This window comes from Gallinula chloropus (assembly GCF_964237585.1).
Source record: "Gallinula chloropus genome assembly, chromosome: 1".
Taxonomy (NCBI): Eukaryota; Metazoa; Chordata; class Aves; order Gruiformes; family Rallidae; genus Gallinula; species Gallinula chloropus.
This window is the reverse complement of record NC_140085.1, coordinates 45,194,478-45,217,571: the sequence shown is the minus strand read 5'-3', so window position 1 is coordinate 45,217,571 and position 23,094 is coordinate 45,194,478. Positions and strand designations below refer to the sequence as shown.

At 41.0% G+C, this 23,094-nt stretch overlaps 1 protein-coding gene across 1 annotated transcript in view; it reads left to right on the top strand.

Annotated features, from left to right (window-relative positions):
* Positions 1-1,524: 1,524 nt before the first annotated feature.
* The window catches only part of GRM8 (glutamate metabotropic receptor 8), a gene marked incomplete at both ends in the record, with an annotated part of 341,814 nt that continues 320,244 nt past the window's right edge, over positions 1,525-23,094 (top strand). The window contains one exon of the mRNA XM_084279529.1: positions 1,525-2,034. Within this exon, the coding sequence (XP_084135655.1) occupies positions 1,525-2,034 (510 nt within the window). The remainder of the gene's footprint in view (positions 2,035-23,094) is intronic.

Genomic DNA, 23,094 nt, shown 5'->3' with positions numbered 1-23,094 from the left:
TGTTTACAGATGAGCCTGTGGCCTGGATTTTCTGTAGAGTCAATGAGGCGGGCACTCTTTCCATGTGATCAATTTCATAACAAATAGAACTTTTTTAAAGAAAAGGATCAAGTGAATCACACCTTAGGATGCCCACCGCTCTCCATAGCCTATGACAGGTGCCTTGAAGGACTGGCTCAGATGGAGTTGCCCACAGTGTGACTATTTAGCATTGGGTAAAATTAATTCTCTCTCTCTCCTCCTCAGAGGTCTGAAAATTCATTCAGGCATGTGTAATTCTGTTAAATATCGAAATAAATAAGTGCCTCTCACTCGAGAATTAAACTGGGGGCATTTTGGAGATATTTATAACAGTCTGTCAGGTGTTTAGATATGTAGGCTGAAATCCTGATCTCGTTAAAATCAGCGGGACGTCTCCAGATGTCAGTGGGGGCACAACATTGTTTCTATATAATGTGGTCCAAGTGCAAGCTGAGAATAGAGACCTTGTTAATGTTGGACCTTAGCTCAAGTAAAATGTCGGAAAGGGAATACTGGATGTTCAGCTGGTTTCCTGACAGAACACACTGCGTTCTTTTTGCTTAAGCAGTTCAGCTACCTTTTCATAAAAGTAATTTGGTGTTAGAAATTATCTGGAAGGCGTTTCAGATATATAGTAAGCCTAGGAAAAAAAGAAAGTTAATTCCACTGGAGAAATAATCAGTTTAATATCCAAATGAATTGAATGTGCTTGTACTGCAGCGGCTGAAGAGCGTACTTAAATTCAGGAGCCCTGATTACTCCATTGTCACAAATGGAAGCTCTCTGTGAGTGCAAGTGTAAGTAGCTATTGCACTTCTGCAGGCTGGAACGGGGTGATACAGCAATGTATCAGAAAATACAATGCGCCGCGGATCAAATCTGTTCCTGGATGTCGTGCCACGCGAAGGTAAATGCGAGTTGCTGGTTGGAATCTGAACACTGAGCTAGGTTTAGTTACCCTGATCTGGCTTTTGCCGTGCTGGTATCATCAGTTTCCCAGCTTGCAGAACAGTGCAGCCAGGTGTTCAGATTCATAGAGGGCCAAGAATTACTCCCTTACAGAATATCAAAGGAAAACCTAGGCGATGTAACTCATAGTCAGAAGTAAACACATTGTGTGACAGGTATAAAGCTGCTGAACTAAATGGCATTTCTCACTTTTTTTTCAGAAGTACCTCAGCTGCAGGGCAAAATACAAGGACATAAGCTACTGACCTCCTCGTAGCATCAGGACCAGACATACTACTCTACGCTTCGCCATCGATTAAGAGCAATTGAAAACCACCACTTGGAAAAGCTGATCAACCCATGACATCAGTGGACATCTTTTTTTAAAACACATTTTACGTACTTCTGCTGAGATCCTTTTTCTACCTACCGCATGGTTCTATATTACTTACTGGGCACTGATGGTAGCCTCCAGAAAGTGCAGCTTCAAATGGTCAACCTCATCCTTTAGCAAGAAGAAAATCTGGATACTGGATAGCAACGTCTTGAGAGAAAATGGTATACAAAGGAAAACGATTAGTTTCCTGCCATTGTTTCTTCCTCTTAACAGCCAAATTCTACTGGATACTCACTCTGATGCAAAGAACTCATGGCCAGGAATATGCCCACTCCATCCGACTGGATGGGGACATCATCTTGGGAGGACTGTTCCCCGTCCATGCGAAAGGGGATAGAGGGGTGCCTTGTGGGGAGCTCAAGAAGGAGAAAGGGATCCACAGACTAGAGGCAATGCTGTATGCAATCGATCAGATTAATAAAGACCCTGATCTTCTTGCCAATATCACCTTAGGTGTCCGGATCCTTGATACGTGTTCCAGGGACACTTACGCTTTGGAGCAGTCCTTAACATTTGTGCAAGCATTGATAGAAAAAGATGGTTCAGACGTGAAGTGTGCTAATGGTGACCCACCTATTTTCACTAAGCCAGACAAGATATCAGGTGTGATAGGTGCTGCAGCAAGTTCTGTGTCCATTATGGTCGCAAATATTTTAAGACTTTTTAAGGTAAGGAACATTTTCTATCTTTCTTTTCAATTTCAATCACAGTGAAATAAGTGAGATGATGGTGTTGCGTTACCTTCAAAAAAGAAAGGACTTTTTCAGATTCAGAAATATGAAATGACTGCATTGCCCTTTCAAAGCAAAAGGAAAAACGAGCAATTGCAGACCCTAATTCAAGGTGCCAAATGCCTCTTCTGGAGTTCTGAGCAACCAGAGGATATTTTAATTCTTTGGGGATTTGTATCCTTGTTTTTTTTCTATTTGCATTTACTCCATCTCAAGCATTTATGCTCATCAAGACTAGGTTGAGATTGATTTCCAAACTTTACAGGAAAATAAAAAGTAAGGTTTAAATACAAATCTATTTGTAGGAGGACCAGATAATTTCCTTAAATAGGAAGATATGCCAGTAATAATCTGGTGATATTGATGTGCATGTCTAGCCAAATGAGGTGCATTGAAATTCCTTTGATTTCCTTGAAATCTTACAACCTCCTCTGTATTTTTTACAAGGTGAGGTTTTTTCCAAGACTTTGTTATCACTTGTGAGAGATTACTTTTGGACAACAGTTTTACTGGCATTTCCTTCCATGTATTTTATTAAACTCCGATGTTATAAATAATGGAGAAGTAAACCTGCCACTTTTAAACTTGCTAAGTTAGATAGGAAGATGAACGCATTCTAATCAATCAACTTAGCTGGAACAGATCAGACAGCAGACATTTGATTTTTAATCCTCTGCAATGGCAAACAGATAATGGTGGCTTGAGCACATTTTTCCTGTGCATAAAGCAACTGTAACTTTCATCTGAATCTGCCACTGTCCTACTGCATACTCTTATCCAGACTTGTTCAGAAATCTTGCCTGATGTCCTACAACTTCACAGCCACTGGAGACCACTTAAATACCATTTCTTTGACTTTTGTGGAGAAGATTTTGGTAATGCTAAATACTGCTGGTTTGTAGTTTGAAGACTGTTGCAGTTGTTTTGTGATTGTTATAAATGAGAGATGGATTAGAAGTAAGGAAAGATTGGGTTTTTCTTTTGGAGGTTTCTCAAACTAGCATCGTGTTTCTGTCATTTAGAGGGAGAATATTGTCTTTCCCACCTCTGGTTCTCTCATGAAGGGCATAATGATGTATTTACAATTCAGTGGAAGAGCAAAGTTTCTGCTTGGTTGTGGTCAGGTGTTTGTTAGAGTCTCAAAACTGATCTCTAGCTGCACTCACTGTGCAGGTTTGAGGTTAGTGGAGTTGTTCCAGCTTCACAAGTTTTGCTTGTGAAAATAAGTACACAAAACTGAGCTAAGACTTAAAAATGTTTTATATAGAGAGAACATCTGGAGCTGTGCCTGGTGGGGGAGACCTTTCTTTCTTGGGAGCAATCATGCATGTTGTGGGAGGTGTCTATTTTTGATTTCACTTCCTTTTTTTGAAGTTGTGTTAACCCATTAAATAATGCATAGTTCTGAAGTAATGACAGATGGAACAGTCACTTTAACGCCCATCATAATGCAGGGCCATGTAGACTATGACTTACACCCGGTTTTGAGTTGAATACAGGGCTGTAGACTGATTTAAGAAGCTAAGCCTTGTAAGACATGCATTAACTGTGAATTAAGAGCAGCAAGAAGGAGAGAGGCCTATGAATTGTCTAAGATAGTGGCAATTTGTCTTCTGAAACCATGACAGCTACCTCCTGATTTCCATTATGCAATAAGATTGCAAATAACGTTCTACTGCAGTCTTAATCAATAGAGGGTCACGTGGTATTCCCTCTGGGGAAAGATCTTATTTACCCATTTAATTGATGTAACACAGCTGCTGGCAAAAGGAGGAGACATCTCTTTTAGTTTTAATTATAAATCTTGCACAAATTCTTAATATTGTAAAAAAAAGACAAATTATACCCTTTAATGTCTGATGTTGGACCCACATCTGAAGTCTGTTTTTACACCTACCCCTCAGAAGCAGATCTGTTATCTCTGCATGAGTAAAGGCTTCTGGACAATGCTCTCCCTAGTATAGGAACCATTCAGAATGTTTATAGTCAAGAGGATTAGGAAATTACAGGTCATTTGCCAGAAATATAGAGGTATAATCCAGTTTGGGTTGTACCCAGCCCAAAGACATGGGCTGAGGTTTTCAGCTGATGCATCCTCACACCTCTGCAGCTGAGGACCAGGACCTTTATCCCTGTTCACAAAGGCTCCAGGTATGAAATTGTATTTACTGTATCTTGGTAGATGTAAGGCTGGGCCCTCGGCTGGTGTAAATCCCTGTACTTTCATTGAAGTTGGCGCTCACCATCATGCAAATGCGTGTTTTCATTATAACCAGGATGAGTGTGATTCATCCATATTTCTGTCTAACAGTTCTATTCAGCAAGTTGAACCTGTAATTTGAAGTTCAGTATTGCTTTAATATCTCCTCTGAAGTTCCTAAATGTCAGGACTACATATTTTTAGAGAACATTGTTACCCAGTGAAATTTTAATCTGTGATGAAATTGTGAGAAGTATATTATGTCACTCAGGGTGAATACACAAACAAAGATAGCCTGAGAAATAGTATGCTCAGCAGCTTGGATTTTCATGCTGCTATTTTTCTTTTTCTTGCCATTTTTTTCCTTTATTGATTTTACAACATAAAACATACAGGTCAATAGTCCTATCTGATGATCTGGTAGATAGCATAAACTGATTGAGAGTCATGGTATCCTTTCATCTAAGTGTTTTCATGAGAAGAGGGGAATGAGGGCACCACAGAAAATGACCTTGATCTATAGCCCTTCTCCTGGTCAAATGGCCCACCATCAATTCTTCTCTGTCCTTTCTCATTTTGTGAATTTCAGTGTGTCTTACTGCTTAGCGGGTGATTTTCTGGTCTTGGTATGCCCAAAACCTTAAGGTCCACATCTGGACAGCCTAAATTTCACCTGTTGCTGGTTTTAGAACTTTCAGAAACATTTTACAAACAGGTGTTCAAGGAGTTAACTGAAAGTGGACCTGCCCAGGGAGGTGGTTGAGTCACCATCCCTGGATGTATTTAAAAGATGGGTAGACAAGGTACTTAGAGATCTGGTTTAGTAGAGGACAGGTGTGGTTGGACTCGATCTCAAAGGCCTTTTCCAACCTTGTGATTCTGTTATTCTTTGATTAACATAAGGAGGCTTCTTTTTGCCTTATGTTCCTCTGTTCCTTGATGCAAAAAAGGTTGTGTGGAACAGTTGCTTAGGTTTCACAACTTGGAGTGGTCTTGCTGCAAATACAGTGGAAGAAAGAGAGGACCTTCAGATGTGAGCACAGAAGGACTGTGCTAGGTAGTAACACAGTATCTACCCACGTAAACAGTTCTTCCTGGATCTCAGGACAGATAGTCCCTGCTTGAAGTTGCTGGCTTATCATTTTGTTTTTGCTAGATAATGTCATGGGTGGGCTGCTTCACACAGGAAATTGAGGCAGAAGCCAAAGGGACATCAAGGCAGGGACAGTCACCTCTAAGCCTCACCATCCGTGTAACCACGGACAGACAGGTCCATGGGGGTGAGGCAGGTCTAAGGTAAGATGGGAAGTCTGGTCAGCAAGGTAAGGTTGAGGTCAGCAAAGCAAGATCAGCTGCAGCAAGGCAAAGTCATGCTCAGCAAGGCACATGGCCAGCAAGGTATGTGGCCAGCAGCATAGCTCAAGCAGGAGCCCAGGGCAAGGGCCCAAGCTAAAATGCAGCAAAAGTAGACAGAGGTCCTGGTAAGGCTTCTCATGGCTCTTCTTCACGACATAGATGGTTTCCTGGGCTGATCCAGGTACACATCTTTGCACCACATCGGAGATGACTTTGAACACGTGGAGTGAAATCCAGGTGTGGGGAAGGGAGGATGTTACAGAGCCTGTTGGAACATTCAGGGCCTTGATAATCTTTTAGGATTTCCAATGGCAGTGATAGCAGAAATAGGACAGACAGGCATGGGCCAGCGTCTTTGCCTCTTTCTTTTCTGCTGGTGCACCAGAAGCTATCTTTTCCTGTGGCTAATGGAAGGTGACATTGTTTGGCTTTTTTTATTTTCCTTCAGTCTGGAAATCTTGCTGCCAAGTTGGTTTCTGTTTCACTGGTGGCCAACTCTCACTAGCACAAAGGCAACTTTTCTATCGACTGGATCACTCAAAATCTTACTCATACACCCTTCCCTGGCTTTGTCTCACTGAAATTTTGGCTTCCTGTAGGGTCCTCAGGCATAGCAAGGGGGTATCATTTTGCCTCTTTGTTCAGGCTGTTCCCAGTCCCTTGAAACTTGGCCTGGAGGAAGCAAGAGACTCTGTAACTCAGCTCATGTTATGTATTGTGTTCCCTGTATTCAAAGTTTCTACTTGTTTAATGTCTGAATAACTCATTTCAATGGTTAAATTATGCTGGAAAAAAAAGAAGCATGTTTGTTTATGCTAGTGCCCTCCCACTTAAAAACCTCATGCTATTTCTGAACTCCTTCGTACACTCCATCTGTCACCTTCACACATCTTTTAGCCAATGTCACTTTGGGAGCAGCCTGGGGATGATGGTTTGCATGTGAATTGAGATGGGTGGACAGTACGTTTAGTGAATTGTGATCTTAAGCTTTTATGTGTATACCTTGCCTAGCCTCGCCTTCTCTTTTCTCCCCTTTTCCCAAGACTGAATGACTTCCTCTATTTTTTTGGTCAAATTCCCTTCTTGCTGTACCACTGTAATCCATTTTAATAGCTGCTGTCTGGAGGGACTAATATTCACTTCATGCACGTTTACCTCTTCAGAAGTGCAAATACAAATGGCATTATGGAGTTACTTTTTCAACTTTATGTGTAGCCATCCAAAATGGAAGGGATAGTGTCTTTCCATAAATCTAGAAGTGAATGTGTTAGTTCCCTAAGAGTTGTGTTCATTGGCTTTGATTATTTCCTTGCCTCACTTTGGGGTTTAGGTTGATTGGCATCCTCGCGCAGCTACCAGGGCTGCACCTGGATGATGCATTTTTAGTCTCAGTTGCAGGTCCGTTTATGTTTGGCTGCCTTGTGTTCCAGATCCGCACAAAAGAGCAGAGAGGCCTCCCAGAAACGAGGCAATTTGCCATTGTACAGAGCCAAACCTCACTGAACTTCAGCACATGCAAGGCTATTTAATTACAAAGGTATTTAATTGTGGCAATAGAGTGCATCCCATGATTGAAGGGAATACGATGTTAATAGAATGTAATATCAATTTACCACATAATTTCAGAGAGCACACGCATATTTCTGTGATGCCACCAGAACCATAGACAGAACCCTGTATCTAGTGACTGTATCTACAGAAATTTTTGCACCTCGTGAGGATGACTGACTTCAGAGGCTCTAGAGGGATAGGGGAGTCAGTGTGTTCCATGTCTGACTTCTGTGTTTTTCCATAATGAAAGAGCTTTACCATATATTTTATGAGAAGTGAAGCACAGGCTCAAGAGTTTTACCCAATATATTCCCACTCGTTAATAAAAAAATGTGCTGCACTGATTAAAATATATCAATTTTCTGTTCACTGTGTCATGCTACATTTGTCAACAACATTTTCTGCTGCATAGCATTTGAAATTTGAAATGGGATGATTTTTTTTTGCGTGGTTAAAACATATGTGGAAAATTTTGTGCAGAGTGTGAAGAAAAATTGTTGTTAGTAGGGAGAAGACGACTGAAACATTTTGAAATCAGCTCTTAAGATGAACAGATTTGTTTTACTTTTGTTCTAGATAATATTTTCATTTTCTGAATCATTTTTAATTATAAAAGGAACCCATTGCCAATACATCCCATTTAATTTTACAGTGTTTTTTGTAGCTTATTACAAGCACATTTCTGTTTAGTGCCTGAGCATCTTGTCTTGTTATTGGCTGGAAAATGCTGTTATAATCATTCTTTTTTTTCCTTGTTTTTCCATGATTCAGCTTCTCTTACACAGAAGCAGCATTCATATGTCTTTATATTTCCATGGTAGTGGATACTCAATTATGCAAAACCCCCCTTTTAATTCAGCCATGATTCTTCTTTCATTACCAGGTGAAACGCATTATGCTCGAGAGACGTAAGCGCTGGGTCAACACCAAGATAAAATTTTAGGTACAACAGACACTTTGCAAATACCAATAATGAAACAGTTGGGAAATTTTTTAGTTGCAACCAGAGGAAATAATAGGTTTCCAGATTCTGTGAAAACTGCTAGGACCGATTAGCATCAGATTTTTTTGTGCTAAGCTGCTTGAGGCAAGGGAGTACAAAAGCAACTTGATGCATTCATTTAGTATTTTATAGTATATTAGTTTCTTAAACATTCCTCTAAAGATCTTATATTTTTAGTCTTCCACCATTCCTGGGTGGAGTTACAACTAGTGGTTTGAGCAAAGGGGCAATGTAGTTTTCTGTATTTTCTGTGTTCATCACTTGGTTTGCTGCAAGGCTTCAGGAGCATCTCTTGACCTTTTTGTGCTTCTCTTTTGTCGTTTTAGTTTGATTGTTTAACCATTCCACAGGAACAATTGGAAGCTTGATTAACTTTTGTTAAATGGTTTGAGATGTATTCTCTGTTACTGCAGGTGAGCTGAAGCTGTCTAAAATGTCAAGGTTTTTATGTCATTCCACAACGTATGAGCACCTTACAAAGAGCTATTAAAGACCAACAGTCTGATTTTTCCTTCTACTTCCCTGAGGGCAGCTGGGACTAGATAGATAGATACACATTTCTCCTTGACAAGAAGGAAACTGCATATGCAGAGAGACTTGTTTCACCCTTTTGTGGCTGAAGTTTTGCTGAGTTCCTACCACTGTATTAGTGTCGTTCGTACGTGACAGAGGCCCCTGAGTTATTTGTTAAATATAACCTATATTTATATAGATATCAGCCATAAATTCACGAATGAGAAGACCCAGAGACTGAGAGGAGTCTTGCAGCTTAGCAAGGGCTAATTTACACATGGAAACACAAACTCTGCGGTGGGCTTTTTTTAAAGTTTGTGTGTTAATAGGAGGCACTTGAGGCACTTTTTACGTCTCTGCTAGTAAACAAAATGTACCTGGCATAGTTCTCTGGCAATGAGACCTGCTGACACAGACAATCCACATCCGTGTCATAAACTCCTCTATTACTCCTGGTCATGGGGCTGCATGCAGACTACTGGAAGGGAATAACTTCCGACGCAGGGTGACTTCTGAAGCCTGTCTGGAAATTGGGAGACTGCTGGCTGGCACAAGTCACAGCTGAGCTGTGGACCATCCCGATTATTTAGTGGTGGGGTGGAGGGTGGGCAGCTGAGCTGGCGCTGAGGGATGCACACTGAAATGATGTGATTTACCAGCTAGACACTGCTGATGCTTTCTCAGGACAGAGCTCCTCTGCTCCTGCGTCACGCTGAAGGGAAGACAAGGCACTGCAAGGATCATTGGTGCTGTTTCAGTGTTTTAGTACAGTGATGTTGGTTTTATTAGCCACGATGAGAACTAAATTAAGTCTTTTTTTTTTTTTCCCCTGGTGGATAATTGTTTCAGTACAGTGACAGCTGTGCAATATGAATAGTCCTGCGTTCTGACTGCCATCAGAAACCAGGCACTATTGTGTGTTACAGCCAACTGGTAGATTTTGTGGGCTTGTGTATTTCCATCCTCATTATTTTCCCTAAAGCACATTGTGCTTTTAGGATTAAACTGGTTTAGGGTGCTTAAATGTATATCCTTTTGTTTGCTAGCATTTATCAGAGAAAAATAGTAATCCAAACAAAAGTCTTACTGAAGGACACTAATTCCACATGAATGAACTAAACAGCCAAGAGCAAAATGTTCCTCTGGGCTGGGATCTACATATGCTCCCAGATCAGAAAAGCAAGATATTATGTCCCCTGTCCTTCTGACAGGACAATTAAGCATTTAAGAGAGGCTTTAAATTAGGAGGCTGTTTGCCCTTGGCTCCCTGTGTCCTCAATAGAGAAAGAGAAAAATGCTTTCAGAGGGGGAGTGGATCAGGTCTATGTATCTGGATGCGACTTTCACGTTGGCAGAGGGGGGATGTGTTGATGCTTTCGCCAGACAGAGCGGGTTCTCACTAGAAGGCTTTGGAAGCCTTGCATGCAAGTCATAGGTGGCTCTGTACACCCTGCAAGGGTGATGCCAGTTTCTCGCTTCCTTCCTCACTTTTCTGTGGGAGGAGGAATCTTATTCATCTCCTTTTCCCTCCTGTTTGCCCCGTGATCTATTTCTTCTCTCTTGATGTCTTAAGAAAAACTACGTTTTGACCACTGTTCCAAATATTTTTCAAGAGAGTATTTCATGCCATAATCCAAACAGAGATTTCTTCAGACATGCTGAATAACCAAGTCTCTGACTGAGTCTTAGTTTCTGTAGGTTGTGAGTGGATCAGCAGGAGGAAGGGCTGAAGTTTGGGTGGCTTGGGAGTCAGATGCATCTACAGTGCTAACAGGAAATAAGGGAAAGGCTTGTTGAGAGATTGAGTCCTCAAGGGACAATGGTCTTTTCTTTTTACCTTACTGTAGGATTTCTTGTCTGGCACTTGAGACAGAGAAGAGTTAGAGTCAGGTATCTAAAATAAATTATTTCTGGTAGCAGTGCTGAGATATGCCACGGTATTGAGAGAGCTCTCTTCTTATTGTATTTCTTTTATAGCTTGAGACTGTGGAACACGAGCAAGAGTGATTTCTCTGAGTTGGAATAATTCATATTCTGAGTTTTGGCTTATGTTCTTTCATAGATGGTGCCTCCAGCATTCAGTTGCGTAGCAGCAGTATTTGTAGAGGCAGAATCAGGATCTTTATTCCTTCTTCACTGGTACACTTATATATGTGGCTCTTCTATAAACTTAAAAGTAGCAAGAGGACGATAGCCCATTTTAGGTATCATTCTGCAAAAAGCTCCTAACAACTTCCATTTAGCTTTTTACGTTGATAGTGTCTCAGTGCCATTACAGTCCTCTTCCAGGCTGGGTAAAATTTTGCCCAGCAGCTCCATTGCATTATGGTAGCACTGGTCCCCCATGGTGATTGTTACTTCTTCAGATAATTTTCTTTGTTTTTTGTTTGTAAGGTCCTTTGAAATGTTAAAGTCATAGTGCAAAGTTATCACCACAGTTATACTTAGGCTGTTCTTTAGAGGAGCATTTCAAAGAGGATCCTGCAATAGTTCTCCTGGCCTGACATTTCCAAAAGAAAGCACAAGAAAAGAGCTGAAGAAAGCACTCCATTCTTATTTCTTCTCTTGGTACCATGTTTTGGTGCTATCAGTAGTGTTGAAACACAGAAAGCCCTCTTCCAGAAGAGATGACTTTCTTGAGGGCTGTCACCTAGACAAGGACTTGTCAGTCTAGAATGTGTGCTGTATGAATGCAGATGAAGTCACAGGGGGTCTCAGGAGTTGTCTATCTGGTTGATAAGTGAAATGATTATTAAGTGAAGTGGAGCATGGGCTAAAATGTTAAAATGCACTGCTACAGAAGACAATACATACTGGCTAGTGATAGGAGGGAGAGAATATGTAATGGCTGTGCTTTGCTTTTGCATGTGTGTATTTTTGCTACTTTTATATTACCATAAATTCATTGGCTGTGGACTACATAGTTCAAACAACCTTTCAAGAGAGTGCTGTGGGAGAAGAGAATGTATCTTGGTAATTTGAGACAAGGAGCTCATTTACCATTAGGAGCAGCGCAAAGTCCTGGGGATTCAGACTATGCTCACGACTATGGTGTCTGAGACCAAAAAACCTTTGTCCTGCCGAAGGAAAGAAACAGGCTGGTATCATACACTGAATGTAAAATGCAAAGGCTTGGGAATCCCAGGACTGCAGAAGGCTTGCTGCAGGGGCAATCCTTGTTTTCTGGTTGACATATCTGCCTTCTTACGAGTTCAGGAGCAGCAGATAAGTAGCACAAGTGACTACATCCTTCTATAGCCAGCTGGATAGGACCTGTTTGTTGAATTCTGCTTCCTCAGAAGGGAAATAGAGCCTGACTCTTATGTCACTTTTTCTTGTTTAATTGAGGAAAAATCACCAAGAGAGCAATGTATTCCGGGTAAGTCAGTGAATTATACCACTGTAAAAATGGGCTTTATCCAGAGGCAAATAATGTCCTGCATCTGTGCAATATTGCATCCCACTAGTATTACTCTCAGTAGGCTTTCTATTCCACTATGGGAGTTCAAAAGGTATTCAAGCAAGAGCAGATGTGGTCTTCAATTATTTCTTCGCCTCATTTTCTGATATGATCATGGTGATGCTCTTTTGGTCTCAGTCTGCAAAGAGATATAGACCTGTTCATTTGGAATAGAGATGGTTTGTTTCTGTGGGGTGACCCTGGTCTTGAGGGGACATAGCAATCTAATTTCCACAGACATGTCTCTGCAGAGCGGCATTTATAATGCACACTAACTACAAACATAACAACCCCAAATTCTCCTGATAAAGACAAGTTAGTAGAGCGTGGACATACAGCTAGAATATTGTTTCAGGAGGCAATAGGTTGACTATTAGAAAAAAAGTATCACCAAGAATGACTCTGTTGTACATTGTATAAAGGTTAATCTAGCTGTGTGGGGTAAGAGATATGCCAAATTTCCTACTTTATAGATTTCTGAAAATTAGCTTGGATAAAAGCATAAAAATGCACTTTTTGATATCAGAGGGAAAATAATCTAGGTAAAGTAGCCAGTGTTTTCAGCTTCTAGCTTTGATGGTTCTGCTACGATCCTTTGCATAACAAAGCACAGGATTTAAAAGTTGCCAGCTGCTATATTTACTTTCCAAAGTGTGAAGAAAATATGTATTGTCCTGAGGATTAAAGGGCTGATTCTCTTTGTGCTCAGTTCAGGCAGAACCAAAGTATTTGTAATGAACGTAAAAGCTATTAGAAAGCATGAAACTTGAGGAAAAAAAGAGTGTTTATGTCTTCTTTGTTGGACAGGATTTGATGATGCCCTTTGAAAGTTTATGTGTAAGCATTTATCTTCTTAAACAGAATTTCTTTTTTGTGTATGTGTGTGCTTGTTACAAAAAATCTCACTTGCATTTGGAGCTGTTGTTTCAGCCCACTGGGAACTCTTTTGCCAAATATCGTCTGAACAGCAGAAGCTCATCATCTGTGAGCTAGTTCACATCTCTAGTACCTACTGAAAAGCATTTTGGAAACCTGGATATTTACAGAATATGAGACAAGATATATTGTAGAGAAAGAATAATATCTGAAGGGCTAGTCTTGAGGACAGCAATATGAAGGGAGGGTAGCTGTGCTGTATATGGGAGCACGAAAAGCTTGCACTTGGAACAGATGCTGAGAGTGCCCTGTGACTCAAGGTATGATTTCCTGCCATTCCTGCCAAGTTTCAAAGCCTGGGTTTTTCTTTTTTTTTTTTTCTTTTTCTTTCTCCTTATTTCTATTTTTAGGCTGAATAGCCAAGGACTTGTGCTTCAGGAGTGAAGATTCACCATTCAAGTTATTTTATTGCATCTTTGCATACGCATCAAATAATGTTTGATTCTGGCATGTGGGAGAGAATGAGAGTAAAGATGTAAGAAGCTGATGAAAATTCAGGGTATTTTTGGGACGGGTGAAATAATCACTTGGCTCAATGGCAAGCTGCAAAGCTTTGAGTGTGACAGACTGCCCTGGCTGCGTGGCAGTGCCCATTGGAGCCTTACATCCTTTGTCTTGCTTCACCACAGATTTTCTCTGTGACCTTGGGCAAGTCAGGCAGAACCAAATCCTCAGCCTCGTGGCTGATGCCTGTGGAGCTCGGTGCCCAAGTGACTCTGGAGGACTGTGGCCCAGGGTCCACCAGCCCTGCTTCCCTGGTTACAGCACTTCTCTGCCAGAAGGGATTTGTGAATATAAAGGCTCCTCCATAATCAGATAAAAGAGTGAGGGGTGGGGGCATATAAGTACCTCAGATAGCTAGTTCTTAAGGAGGGATTCCTTGTATCCTCTTACATAGTTCCCTCCCCTGGGTTTTGCTATGAAAGGGGATTATCCAACTCACTGTATGATTTAAATATGCAAGTCATCGTTCTCTGGAGGAAGTGGTGAAACCTGCCTGACCTGCAATCAGAGGCTGTACATCCCCCTTAGGAGCCACCACAGGCAAAGAAAGAGAGCCCCAGAGTTAGGAAAAAAATATTTGGATTATTGCCCAGTAAAATTAAAACTGTTAAAATTCCTCTCTGCAATCTATATTAGAGCGATTGGGTAAAATGAATGTCTGCCATTATTACGACAAAGCATGAAATTAAGTAGTGTGGGATAAGAGAAAACTGAGACAGGTGTGTGCAAAAGTATGTTCTGCTTAGCTGAGGGGATTTTTTTGTTTGTGTGTTCTTAAATGCTTGAAAAGAGTGACAGTCAAATCAGTCCTGTAAAAGACTTGCTGGCTGATAATTATTCCCGTTTATTCCTTAGCGTCTCGGGAACCTTTTTATTTTTGTTGTTTGGGGTTTTTTTTTGTTTGTTTCATTTTTCATGCTGATTTCATAAAAAGTTTCTTTGCTTATCTCATCTCTAACTTGAGTAAAAATGCTAATGAATAGTACAACTTCTGGCAGCTGTGTGGCGAGTAACAGCTTCCACTATTCGCCAGGAGTGGATTGGAAGCTAAGAGGGACTTCCACATCATTTAGAAAAGGTGCTTCCTATTTTTAAATTTTCTCCTTTTCAGTTGTTTTTAATATACTCAAAGCATGAATGCAATATTGTGAGCAAGGCTGTGCAAATAATTAGTCAGATTGACAGCTGAACTGAAAACAAACATTCATTTTAATCTGAACCAAAATGATTGTGTTGAATTGGGATTTAGGGACTTCTTTATTTGTTTTATTTTGTTAAGGAAAGCTCTCCAAAGTGTTTTGTTTTGTGGTGTGTTAACTGCTGACTTACACTCCACGTGAAACCAAGTAGTTTATGTGTCTTTTTGAAATATGTTTTAAAAAAAGTGTCAGGTTTGAAAAGCCAGTCTTGGTGCCATTCATTAAGTGGTGGTGCCCCTGTTCTTATGGAGTGTTTACTCATGGCCTACAGAAGGCTCTTGGGCAAATTCTTCCTTTTGCCTTCAGTGCAGGGAATCAAATATAGTTTAGGAGATGAGACAACTCAACTCCAGTTCACACAAAAGCAGGCAAAACTACTTTATAGTAAAATTGGAGTTCTGGTGACAGAGGGTAACGACCCTACAGAAGAGTACTCCTTCGTTTGGGACACCAGGGCACTTTGTATAATGCAGCTTCCCTGAACTTTCACCCCATGACTTTTCTTTCTGCCAGAACAGGTCACAGAATCACAGAACAGTAGCTGTCATAAGGGACCTCTGGGGATCATCTACTCCACGCCCCCTGACAGAGCAGGAACACCACAGCAGGCTGCACAGGATTGTGTCCAGACAGGTGTTGAATATCTCCAGAGTAGGAGACTCCACAACCTGCCCCAGTGCTCTGTCACCCTCACAGTGAAGAAGTTTTTTCTCTCATGGAAATGGAACTTCCTGTGTTCCAGTTTGTGCCCATTGCCCCTTGTCCTGTCGCTGTGCATCACTGAAAAGAGTCTGGCCCCATACTCTTGACACCCACTATTCAGATATTTACATGAACATTGATGAGATCCCCTCTCAGTCTTTGCTTCAGGCTAAACAAACTCTCACCCTTTCCTCACACGAGAGATGCTCCTGTCCCCTCATCATCTTTGTAGCCTCTGCTGGGCTGTCTCCAGTATTTCCCAGTTTTTCGTGAACTGGGGAGCCCAGAACTGGACACAGTATTCCAGATGTGGCCTCACCAGGGCAGGGTAGAGGGCCAGTGGAAGTCTTAACCCGCCAATCTGTGTGCAGTAATGTCCCTGGAGACCTCTAATCTCAGAGCTCTCTGTCAAAGCTGCCCTGTAATTGTGCATCTGCTTCTTTGAGAACTCTTTCCCACTATTCTCCCTTTGAACAGCTGTATGCAAGTTAACGCTGCTGTTGCCAGATGCTGTCTATTCACTGCTGATAAACTTTCACAATGGGAACATTTTATTTCATCTATGCTAGAATTCATTAAATATTAATCAGAGCAATGATTTGAACTTACCTATCCCTGCTCCTTGCTGAATACTGGACTACACGGTGAATTACTCTCAGGCAGGTACAATGGAAGCTTAATTGTTTATGAAAACATGAACAGCTTCAGCAGGAGAGACTTTCATGTCCAAAACCCCTATAACTCAATGGTTAGTTGTTCCCAGCTGAGTACTCTAACCACCAGGCTATTAAGTATAATAACAGGCAGCTACTACAGCCTCATTTTTTCCTTTTGGAACATACTTGTGTTTTGAGAGGATAAATTACCAAAAAAATGACAGATACTTAGTGACAGAGACCTACACCATCAGAAAACCTTTAAAGAAGTCCTGCTGAGTGCCACGGGGACACCTGACAGTAAAGCACACCTAAATACTGAAGCGTTCATTTAGATTCTTCAGCCATTGATTTCCAAGAATTTACTGTGAAGTTTGAAACTCTCAGTCAGAATGGTAACAAGATTTGCCTCACCTTGTCTACAGTGGCTTAGTTTAATGTAGACCTCAAGGACAAACCCCTGTATTCGTACGAATGGCTGATTCATCCCCCTGTGAGTCAGGAGTGCAAGTGGACTTCTGGAAGTGCCTATGTACATTCATCAATCGTAGGCAAAGACCTAGTGACTTCCAAAGGCTAGGAGATGAGGGTTGGCATTCTTTCTTTCTTCAGGCTATTGTGAATATTGTGGATACTGTAGTTATTTAGGCAGACTGATATCATAATAATAAATAATGTCGTATTTTACTTTACAGCTCCTATTTGCAGCAGTGCTCCAGGCACCTCTGTATAACACACTAAGGACCATTACAATATTAAAACACACAGAAAATGAACTGTAAAAATAATGCCAAATGGACAAATAAAATAAAATAATTGGACTAAGATGGAAGCTTTTTTTCAAAATCTAACATACAAGACTGGGGGGAGGGCTGGAGGAGGTCAGGGCAGCATACAGCCAACATTTTCTGTGAGTCATAATGAAAGAATACAGTAGTTATGACTTTAATTGGGATACTTTTCAGATCCACTAACTGGAAAAAATCGAGTTACGGCGTTACATGAATCTCACTGATTTTACTAAAAGCTTCTGATGAAAAGATAAAGGGGAAAAAAGTTAAGAGACATCATATATATATACATTTATTCTCACATTGTAAGAGCTGAGTTCTGCACTACCCACACTGTACTGCATGCCAAGGAGAACAGAAAGTGATGGCAGGAGCCTGACACCTGTAAGCAGGCAGTGCTCCTCAGCCTCAGCTGCCACCCCTGGGCAGGGTGCTGGAGTGCCATGAGAAATGCAATACCACTAGATCAAAGTGGCTATACTTTTGGAGAAGTAGGGTTGTCCTACGCCTCAATCCAGCCTGTGCATATGCCACTGTTAGCAGCAAATTTTATGTGGCGCTGTATCAAATAGGGACTTTGCTTTGGTTCATGAAAAACAGCTGTGTGTGTTCTTTGATATGCTGGAGCAGCCTACCCTAAGCCAAGAAGTTAAAAACCATCCACCCTGTCTACATTGGCAGGTTGTCCTTTGCACCAGGAAAACCTTTGGCAGCTCAGCATTGGCTTTGCAGGAGGGAGATCTCAGTATCCCGGGCCAAGCGTTCTCTCATGGGCATAGGTTCAATTTTCATCTGTAGCAAAGAGAATGTCTGAAGCTGGTTTAAAGGCATGAAGTGACTCATGGAAATTTAGTGCAAAAGAGTATGTGAAAGTTTCCTCTTCCCTTGGTTACTGCTGGAAAGCTTTCCAGAGTGGTGTAAACTAAGAAACATTTATTGCTACCTTAGAAAAAAAAGTGAAATAGATACTTTGGTCTTTTCATCCCTCAGGCCAGTGTAGCCCTTTGGTATGGCCGATGATCATATGAGTGACTGGAAAATTCTAACAAGCAGGTAAACAAACCTTGGTGGTCATACTGCAGATTGCAAAATGCAGCTACAGACTTACTCTAGAAACGCTTAACAGGGTTTATTATAATTTTAAGCAAAGGATTATCAAGTAGGCAGTTAGTAAAATTCTGCTGCTGATGGGAATTTGTAGAACTCAAAGTAACATAACTTCCATATATCTTTGATCATTTTACAGCACTACATGTGTTTTTTAGAAGATGATTTAACTTACTGTGAGTGATGTCTGAACTGGCCATCTATCACTGCACAGTTTGTCTGCAGTACTTATGAATCTAACACCCTGAATGACAAGTATAATTACATGCTTCTGAAACATATGCCATAATTTATGGGTATTAAGCAAGTATAAATAAGAGATCAAATCCTAGTGTAAGCAGTCATCCAAGAAATCATCTTGACATTTATTTCATTTAAACCTTTCTTTGAGTAAGACAGTCAGAACATACCTGAGCAGTGCTATCAGCACATCTGCAGGTGCTTGCCAATGATTGCGTGTTTGCAAAACAAAGGATCAGGTACACACATAGAGTTAACTCTTAGTTTTCAGTTACTTTTTGCACATGCAGTTATGTGCTCTCTTATTATTAATATCATTAATACCCCTCAAGAGATTAACATATAGGACTTAAATCACAGCTGTCACCTATTTACAGTGATTTTTTTCACCTGTTTGTACTGGGTGATAACGTTCAGTGCAACCGAATTAGAAAACTGAGTAAAAAGGTGCGAGTCTTAGAAGAGCTGGGGGTCTGTTGGCTTGAGGTCCTTCCAGGAAGAGGAGCAGAGGAAAAGAGGAGCGAGGTCTGGGTGAGGTGTCCTCAAGGCAGACTTCACGTCGGTGATGTAACCCGCCAGGCAGACCCGCAGCCGTGAGCACAGGAGCTGGGATCTTGCACGCCCGGTGTCTTACCGCAGTACGTAGAAGGCAATGGGGTTGCTAATACTGTGTAGATTGTAAAATTGATTTTTATTTTGTGTTGTCAGCATTACCCCTGAGACTCTGTGTCTGCCTTATCCCTTCTGCTAAGCAGTGCTTTACTCCGTGAACACTGCCAAGGAAATCTGAGAACTAGAAGAAGCCAATATTTTGAGAAAAAGAGGGGAAGGGGGAAAGCAATTCTGGCAACTGGTCCCTGCCAGGGGCAAAATAATGCAACAGCTGACACAAAAGAGTATTGATATGTGGAATGGAAGTATCAGGAATGCCAGCCCACATGCAGGGATGGAAAATTGGTCTCGGCAAATTAACCTGATTATCTTTTTAGCAAGATTTTGAGTTGTAAGGTTAATGGCATTGACTTTTGCTAACCTCATGCCACAAGTGATGTGATGAGATACTAAGTTATCTCTAACCTTACCTTATTAAATAAGACTGTCACAGATATATATTTAATTCAGTTCTTTCCATTAACACCAGTGGTGGGTTGGGATTTATCTGGACAAGCTTGTGCTTGGGGTGGGAAGGGAAGTTAGCTGTGAAAAGTTCGTCTCCACGAACTACTGCTGGTACTGCACTTATGCTGCTGCCTGATTTCAGTGAAGGAAATGTTTCCTCTCTAAATAGACAGCACTCCTCTACAGCCCCTCTGGGCGCTCCTCTCCTGATTCCCAGCCAGAAACTGGGTGGGTTACTGCAGCCAGTTTTTCTTGAACCTTTTTAAAATACCCAGCTCGTTTCTAAGGTTTTCTTGGAATATCTGTGAGGCATAAAGAGAGCATGCTGGTGGGAGCTGGAATCCCTGCGCTTGCCAGGAGCTCTCTGTTGGCCTTCTAGAGAGGCGAGCAATGTTGGAGGGAGGGCGAGAAAACTGACTGTGAAAGGCGAGGAAATAAGATGGGGAAGAAGCCGACTGACACATTACAGCAAGTTTGCATGGTACCTTTAGGGGAGCAGCTGGGAGGATGAGGTCGGTGAGTTCAACAAACAAGTGCTTCTGTTGGAGTGTGCAGCGAACAGACAGACTGAAAATCATTAGAAGCGGTTGGTAAGGTTGCAGTTCTCTCCCAAGGAAATGGAGGAGAGGTATTTTGTTGTGTTGCTTTTTTTTTGGTTTTTTTTTTGTTTTTTTTTTTAATTTGTCATATAATCTGTCAGTCGGGCTGTAAATCTGCAGAAGCTCCAAGATTGAGTGTTTCTTTTCAGGATGGTGATAACCATTGAAACTGCTAGCTGTTACCTCATTTAGGTATTTTACTCTTCCCCATGCACCGTAGCTTGCAGACTCATTTATCAATGTCTCTGTCTTCTCGAGTCTTAATACAGAAATTAAGACACCAGAAATTCAGATTTTAAAAATTATTAAAAAAAAAAAAGATTAACTTTTAACCCTGTATTTTATAACAGGCTGGATAACAGCTTTTCTTCATCCTCTAACAGCAGGATAATGAAATTGGGGTGGGTTTTTTCCCATATATTACTCTGCATGTCTCGATTTACTTCTTTCCTTTGTTTGGTCCCAAGTCCCAGAAACAGCAGGCTTCTGCATCAGGAGCATTTTCCTCATTGACAGGCTTCTCAGGCCGTTGTGCTGGCATTTTGCATTTGCCTTAGGGGATGGCCTTGTGGTTAAGCTACAGACGTACTGTCTGAGCCACCTTGTCCTCTGTTCAGCGCACTGTTTGTGAGAAGGTGCTCTTTACTCTGTACTACACATTCAGTTGTGCCATCTTACATTCTTGCTATCAGCTTAGAGAGCTGATGCCCGTCACATCATTTGAATTTATTGTTTTCCTGTTCAATCACCTCAGCTGTTTTAAAATATAAAAACTGAACCAAAAGAAGTGGGATTAATGGGTCAAAATTATTCACGTTCTGTATAGTGCAATGTAAAATCCTGGCTCCATAATTAAAAACAATTAATTGAGCAAATGCTCACTTCATCCCAGAGGATTGTCCTGATAAAAACTCAATAGTTTATCATGAGATTAGGAGAATAGCTACTGCTTGGTTTGTGCCTTGATCCTAATGAGCAGTAGCAAATATAAGGTTGAGGAAGAAGAGTCAGGAAGAATATTTGGAAATTAGTACTGTGTCATAAAATATATTCTCAAAAGATCAGTGGATGGAAGCAAAAATTGTCAGGGCATGGAAATGTTGCTATCTCAGCAGGAGGCTGAGGATGGAAGACACATCTCTCTCAGCCTGGAACCACCATGCAAGCAATATGAACCTACTACTGCAGTGTTGTGGCCTGCAGGGTCCTGAGCTAGAGGACTGTTTAAAAGATTAATTGGCTGGAAAGCATTCGTTACCTGAAATCTATCTCTGCTGCTTGGCTTTCAGATAGAAAAAGCCTCAGCTTCTTTGCACTTGAAGAGTCTTTTCAGGCTAGGAAACACTTCATTTCCCCAAATACACAGAAAGTATGGTTGTTTCTAACCAAACACTATTATAAAGGATAGCATAGAATAATGATATGCAAACTCCAGTGCTTAATGTTTTCTTCACCACATCTTCTCCACTGTCTCGAGCAGACATACTTACTAGTTTTCAGAAAGTCAGTTGCCCTGAATTTTACTGCATTTATTTGATATATTTAAGAGTAGCATAGGTACTGTTCTTGAACAAGTTCTCAGCATCTTCTTTGATTATTATTCATTTCACCTGGAAGGCTTCTAGTGTGTGCCAGGCCATGGGAAGATAGGATGGTTTGCAAAAATCATGGCACCTTCACATTTGTTATTCACCTAACTTTTACAAGGGAAGGAATATTATTAATGCTGCTATCTTAGTCCATTCCCTGTAAAATAATAATTTCAGACCTTTCCTAGTACCATAAGTGATATTAGAACAAACAAAATTTTCTTTGGGAATTCTCAGCTTTAACAGAGACTATTCATTGTTCTTCAGTTATTCACCTAAAAGCTGTTAGAATCATAGAATCACAGAACATTTTGGGTTGCAAGGGGCCTCAAAGATTATCTAGTCTCACCTCCCTGACATGGGCAGGGACACCCTCTAGTAGAGCAGGTTGCCCAAAGCCCAATCCAATCTGGCCTCAAACACTGCCAGGGAGGGAACATCCCAATTTCTCTAGTCAACATGTTCCAGGGCCTCACCGCCCTCCGACGTCATAGCAGAGGTGCTCCAGCCCTCTGATCATCTTCATGGGCCTCCTCAAAGCTTGCTCCACCATCTCAGTATCTTTCCTGAACTGGGGACCCCAGAGCTGTACTCCAGGTGGGGTTGCATAGAAGCAGAGTAGAGGGGCAGAATCGCCTCACTTGACCTGTTGGTCACGCTGCTTTCAGTGCAACTCAGGACATGTTTTTAAAGGTACTTAGCATCATGCTGCAGCTGACTGCAGAGCAATTAAGTGTGGAGTATTTTGCCATCATACTACTTTTTCAGCTCTTTAAGATCTTTGTCAGCTATACCAGCAGTATGCCCCAGTATTACTGCTTTTAAAAAGTATGGGGGACAAGTCCTGGGTTCTTCTGTATGTGCTAACGTAGAGGTCCCACTGTGAGCAAGAGCAAAACAGTGATCCTGTTCAAACCATCACCCTGTATTTCAGAAAACTCAGTGGCACTGTGTATAATAGACTTTTAAATCTCTGTTGCTCAGCTACAATAATGTTTACACTTTATTGGGGGATTTGATGGACTCATAAAGACCTTTAATAAATAGTGAGCCTGGTGGGTAAAGAGGAGATAGGTCACAGACAAGCAATGCTGAGTGCTGGGGGACCTGCTTTTGCTCTTGTGTGAGGTTGGTACTCAAAAATCTCCAGACATGAAGTTCAGGGTTTTGTTTTTTTTTGTTTGTTTTGTTTTGTTTTTTTTTTTTGTTTTGTTTTTTTTTTTGTTTGTTTTTTGGGTTTTTTTTTGTTGTTGTTGTCGAAAAATTCTAAAGAACAAAAAGTCAGAAAATAAATCTTAATTAAAAAATCAAATATATGCTGCAGCAGTCATTCAAATCAACTATTGGATTGTTTTCTAAGCAAAAGGATGAAACTCCTTCTATTCCATCCTTCTTGGTATTTCTGTCTAGCTTTTTATTTGCAAGCATAAACCAAGAAAACACATAAGCCTTTTTTCCCACATAACAACATT